Consider the following 6,000-nt stretch of genomic DNA (forward strand, 5'->3'; position numbering starts at 1 on the left):
TCTTTTTTTTAATTCCTGTTTTTATAACGATTCCTAATGTAAATCTACCCTGCCGTTTCTAATGGAAAAGGTGCTCTTCCCTGCTGGACTTAAACTGTTGTATCGTGTTACTGGTCTCTATTTAAACAGCTGCTACATTTCACTCCCGAGTTGGTTACAGCACTAGGTGACCACACGTAGGCTGTGCATGTCTTTAGGGTGCAGGACACACATCCTCACCTTCCGTATCGCAGGTGTAAATGCAGTGCCACTCACCTATTACAGTAGTGCCCAGAAGCTTGGAAATTCACTCTGAGAGAGAAACATTTCCAAAGTACTGTACTATATCCAATTTTCTTCGATAAGCATTAAAAGCAAATAATTTAGAGATTCTGTTAGTTTAAAGAAAGAAAACCTAGAACTTTTCCTAGATGCTTCTAGTGGTAACACTCTTAGCACCTTATGGAGAATTCAGAGCACAGGTAGGCTCCAGGTTCTTTCTTTCTTTTAAAACTTTATAGTTGAAACCAGGGCTTTACTGCATTAGGACCCAACTATGTGCACAGCCAGAGAGACTCCTCATGCGAGACATTTATAAGTCAAAAAGCTGAGAGAGCAGTTGAGGAAGAAGGGAATAATTAATAACTATTAGCCCCTTGTACGAAGGGAATCCAGAACACAGAATGATGAAATGGCTTTCCCCAGGTCACACGGGAAAGCTCTGCTAGAGATAAGATTGGAGCCAGTGTGACAAAGGTGCGCACCTCCCTTCTGCAGGGGAGGACAGGAGGATGATCTTATAGTTTAAAAAGAAAAAGATAGGATGTGGGATCTCCTTGTAGGATAGCATCTCAGTAAGTGTGCTCTGATCATTAACTCTCACCGGTTTGTACTAAAATAGCACTCAGCAATCACGTACTGTCCCTCCTTCTACGACCCTTGGCCCATTAAGGGATGGGAAGTTGCGCAATATTTTTAACATCCTCATTCAGCAGTCCAATTTCTTGTTTAACAAACAGGCAGAATTTTCAGTGATTATAGACCACCCTGTCCCTCTCCAGCCCCTGAAAGCCTGAGACAGGTATTCTGCAGACAAACATCCCCCCTGAAAAACTAAGTTTGGAAAAGTTAGGGTATCTATCTTCTAACGGGGCAACGTCAGGCAGCGCTGCCTACGCCTGGCACCGGCAGTGCCCAGAACGGGCAGCACGGTGGATGGGGTGCCTGCCAAGTGCCAGTGCCCGTGCCGGAGGATGGTGCGGGTGCAGCCAGGTTGCTCAAGCAGGTTGTAAAGGGCTGTAGCTGTCAGCCCAACAGCCCGCAGCATTGCTTCTCTGCAGCACCATGGCACAGCGTCTCCTCCTTCCCCAGCAGGATTACCCCACAGGAATGACTATGGACCTCTTCACGCCGAGCGCAGACAGTTCACCTGCGGAGCAGATGCTTCTCTACCAACTTAAAATGACTTTGCAGATGTGAGATTAGATGAATAGATAGGAATGATTATTGCAATCAATCGGCTTTAAAATCGAGTTCATTGTATGACATTGCCTACTCCATTTTGCTGTTGGGAAGAGGATTGTTCCCTGCTTAATATTCCTGGGCTTTGTATTTTCTGGTTTTAAATCACAAACAAAACTCAGGGCTTTAAGAGGAGTCAGTCAAGAGTGATGTGTTGGTTGCAGCTCTGGTACATTCCTATTGATTTTTCAGGAAGCGGTGTAAGATTTACAGACCACCATGTAGTGGCCTTTTTTTTTTCCTAAGAGCATTTGGGGCTTTTCATCTACTACTTTTTAATATCATTTTTGTAAGCTGTACAGATAGCAAAAAGTTACTGCCTTAGATATGTGTAAATGCACTAACGCACAAAACCTGAGAACAAAACAGTTTATGTTTTTGAGATTCAGTGATAATGTGCAGATCTTCATAAAGGAATGATGAAATCAGGGTAATAACCCAGACATTTTGTAATTTGTATTGTTAATTGCACTTCTTCGGGTGGATTTCGTGACATTTTGCATGTATGCTTTTATCAAAGTACTGTTAAAGAAACCACTTGAAATTTAAAAATAGAAATAATGGGTCTAGCAGGATATAAACATAAAAAAAAAATTCATAAAGCTCTGAATATGATAAATCCAGTAAGCAGCTACCTAATACTGTAAATGATCTGCCTCTCTTGTTTCATTTACCCTTTAGTAAATTGTACTGTGACATAAATGTCATAAGGGGAATGGAAAGTTACTCAGTAACAACTTTTTTTATATCCTGATCTTATCAGCTAGTTGAAGTTGAAGACTTTGGCTAATAAGTAATACGGCAATATATACACATGGCACCGTATATTTTACATGCATATAAGACTGTTATCTTACGCAGGAGGCAGCCGTTGCTTGTTCTTGCCATTAACAGGGTAGAATTTAAAAAGTCGCGATAGTATAGACAGAGAAGGAATTGTGTCCTTAAGCCCTGGCTGCTATATGTGACTGCCCGTGCTTAGGTCGGCTGGTATGACTAGCTTTACTGGTTTACAAGACAATACAGAAAAATGCATGTTTTTGTCAACAAGTACAGTGTAGAAAAATAAATTAAAATGTAACATCAAGCACTTATGATCAGAGAATTCATAAATAACAACGGTGACCGCTGAATAGCTTTGTCGGATAAGCGAGACGCTTTTTTGGTTTTTTTAAATGTCATTTTTGCTGCCTGCTTAGCCCTGAAAACCAGCTAACTTTCCTTTTCTTTGCACCAGATCCGAGACGAGTGGGGTAACCAGATCTGGATCTGTCCTGGCTGTAACAAGCCAGATGATGGCAGTCCAATGATAGGTTGTGATGACTGCGATGATTGGTATCACTGGTAAGTTGCTCTCATCCATCCTATTCTGCTGTTCCCTGGCAGATTTGGGCTATATTATTAAAACCCTTTTTTTTTTTATCGCTCGTGACGCTGGGAATATTTGAATGGCTTTACTGTGTCCAATTTAATAATCTGGAAGATATTTTTATCTCTGTTTCTCTGGAATTTGAAAAAGCAGATTTTAAGCTGTGAAAGAGAGTTACTTTTTAATTAATGGGCATTGGTGATAACGGTTGTTTTTCAAACTGCTGGGAAATATTGCTGATTCCGGTCATTTTGTGACAACTACAGGATTATGAGCATAGTGTGTACAGATAGACATTTCAAATTATGAAGCATTGTATGAACAGTAATATAAATGTCAGCTCTTATGAAAGGGTTGGCGGGAATTAATCACTTTTTAGGCGTTTTCTTAAACAGCTACATAAAATCATAAGGTTTTTTGCAGGTGTATTAAAGGAGCATTTAAAATTATTTTAAAATCTACCTGAAAGTGCGCTCCTATTATCTGTTAAAATCACATTTCTTATCTGAGTGTCCTTTCGATTTTTTGTTTGTTTGTTTCAAAGCAAGTGTTTTTTAGGTTTCTGTTCGATCGTTATATTCATGAAGATAATGATAATATAATTGCTGTATTAATTTGAAGGCCAGATCCTGTCTCCCACTGAAAAGTTTAACGTCTTTGGGTAAGAAACAGAAGTGACGTTACTCCACTGAGTTGGTACGGTATTTTCCTGTCCTTCACAGGCCCTGCGTTGGGATTACGACTGCACCCCCAGAAGAGATACAATGGTTCTGCTCCAAGTGTGCCAACAAAAAGAAGGATAAAAAACACAAGAAGAGGAAGCACAGGGCGCACTGAAGACTTTGCAGCGGACTGAAGTCGTGCGGTCACCGTGGCACCTCCTGCCCTGACTCCGTTGCAGGGGGGATCCAGCCTGCTCGTGTCTCACCCTCCGTCACCAACTGTTAGTGACTCTGGAGTGAATCAGGGGCGAGGAGATGCTCTCCGTTGGGGGCTGTTGCGTTTCGCAGACCGTCCGAGCCCAGGGGGTTGGATTTTGGTACATTCTGATGCTGTCTTTCACCTACCGAGGGAAATTTGCACAGAGCGATATGAAGACTTCGGTAGTTCATGGTACCGTTCCCGCTCCTGTGGCTCGGCAGCAACAAAGATGAATGTTGTAAATACAGATATCTGTCCTATTCTTTCTCAATTTGTTATTAATCCCTCTTGAACCTTTGCAGCAAGGTGCTGAGAGGAGGAGAAAATGTAAATTGCAGTAAGTTGTAAACTGAGAAGACCTTCTGGAATGATTTCTGTAGTCTGGATACAGTTCAGCCTCTTCTCCTGCTGAGCCAGATAATCATAATGTGGAAATAAAAAGTGGCTGGTAAATATTTTTGTGATGAGAATATATGAAGCTTTTTTCCTTGATTTTTAGTACTAACATAAAATAAACACGTTCAAGCTTTTGTGATATATCTTCTATTTTTTAAAAAAAAAAGTTTCTATTGTGTCAATTTTTTTCTTCCATGTGAATTTATTTCGGTGGACCTGTAATATATTTTATACTTTGGTTTTTGTTTTTTAGTCTTTGTCAATGTACCTTTTCATTGCTTGTACATTTCATTGGTGTGTAAAAACACTTCCCATTAAAAGATTTTCACACATGTAAATACCTGATATTTATAAAGTACTTTTTTTTTTTTAATTTTTTTTTTAGGGCTTGAGGATTTTTATTTTTGTTTGCCTGAGAATACAAACCTAGCAGCTATTAAAAGCCCGTGCGACATATGCCTGTCCTTATGGCTTTAAGGGACTGGCGAGATCTGCCCCAGTGGTGCGTGCACGAGGAGTCGGCCAGCACCGTAATTAGGCCTTGATTCAGATACTTAAACATGTGGTAACTTCTTAAGAAGTGAGTAATCCTATTGCCTTCAAGGAGCCTGTTCCCACACTTTGTTATACATGTGCTTAAATGCCTTCTGAACTGAGAGCTTAGGCCAGGGGGCTCTGCACTTTTAATGGTAGCTACAGTGTGTTAATCTGTAGCTGGAATTGAGCTTTTTTTCTTTTTTCCTTTTTTTTTTCCTAAACAAGTGGTAGTGAGTTTGCCAAAACAATCGGGCTCGTGTTTAGGTGGAGGAGATGCAGAACAGCGTCACGCAGAAGATGCATTACTCTGCTTTGTGTATCCCTTGGAAAGGCCAGTAAAGTGAATATGAGTTGCATTCCCCATTGAAAATGAGGGGGGAAATTGCAGAGAAAAAAAGAAGTAAGGCAGTATTAGATATTGTAGTGCAATGCGTCTCAGAGCTAAATAAAACATAAGAATGAATCTGGAAAAAAAAATTATACATTTTGTTTCCGAAGTGATTTTAGACTTCATTCGTTAATTTGGGGATATTTCTACTTTAAATTGTACAGTGAGAAACATCTGATGTTTGAGAACGTGGCCCTTTAACCTGTTGCACAGATATTAAGAGTTATTTTTTAAATGTATCCAAATTGATATTAATGAGAATGAATTAGTCATGTTTTTAAAAGTACCAATCTAGTTAGGGAAATGAGGCTTTGCTGATAGAACTGTTAAATTGCAAATCAGTGGAGATATGGATGAAATTGGTTTATTAAAAGTGCACTGTTACTTTCTTTGTTCAATGCCACCTCATTTATATTCTGTCCCTGCTAATTACCAGTCAAGAAAGTTCTTGGGTTTGTTTTTTCTTTTATTTTATTTTGAATTGCTGGATGTTGCAAACCTGATTCTTGTTTTTTTCCGCGTGTAATGTGCAGACGTACAAAAAACAGTCTTTGGTCATTTCTGGTCGCAATAATAAAGAACTAGCTTTTGGTAAGTTGTTTATCCATTTCCTCCTCCCCTCCATTAATCAGAACTTCTCGCATTTAATCAACTACATTATTCAAGGTGCCGTGGGAGGGCTGAACTTTGCCATTTCGATGGCCGTTCAGCTATTTCTATGCATGCTTGTGTGTTGCTGCCGCTGGGTTGGTTTCCTACCCTGGGTTTTATGATTTTATAAATGACCCCTGTGGCAATAAAACCAAAGCATCATTTTCAGGAGGCTTGTGTGGCTGACGGGATTAGTAATGGGAGAAGGGGCCCTTCACCTCCGGGTCATCGGTTTGAA

The 6,000-nt window shown here is 40.1% G+C and overlaps 1 protein-coding gene across 1 annotated transcript in view; it reads left to right on the top strand.

Moving 5' to 3' along the window:
• The window catches only part of TAF3 (TATA-box binding protein associated factor 3), a 117,759-nt gene extending 112,053 nt beyond the window's left edge, over positions 1–5,706 (top strand). The window contains exons 6-7 of the mRNA XM_075519586.1: positions 2,738–2,844; positions 3,592–5,706. Coding sequence (XP_075375701.1) covers positions 2,738–2,844; positions 3,592–3,706 — 222 coding nt within the window. The 3' untranslated portion in view covers positions 3,707–5,706. The remainder of the gene's footprint in view (positions 1–2,737; positions 2,845–3,591) is intronic.
• Positions 5,707–6,000: the final 294 nt, after the last annotated feature.

The sequence above is a fragment of the Mycteria americana genome, chromosome 1 (assembly GCF_035582795.1).
Source record: "Mycteria americana isolate JAX WOST 10 ecotype Jacksonville Zoo and Gardens chromosome 1, USCA_MyAme_1.0, whole genome shotgun sequence".
In the NCBI taxonomy this organism is placed as follows: Eukaryota; Metazoa; Chordata; class Aves; order Ciconiiformes; family Ciconiidae; genus Mycteria; species Mycteria americana.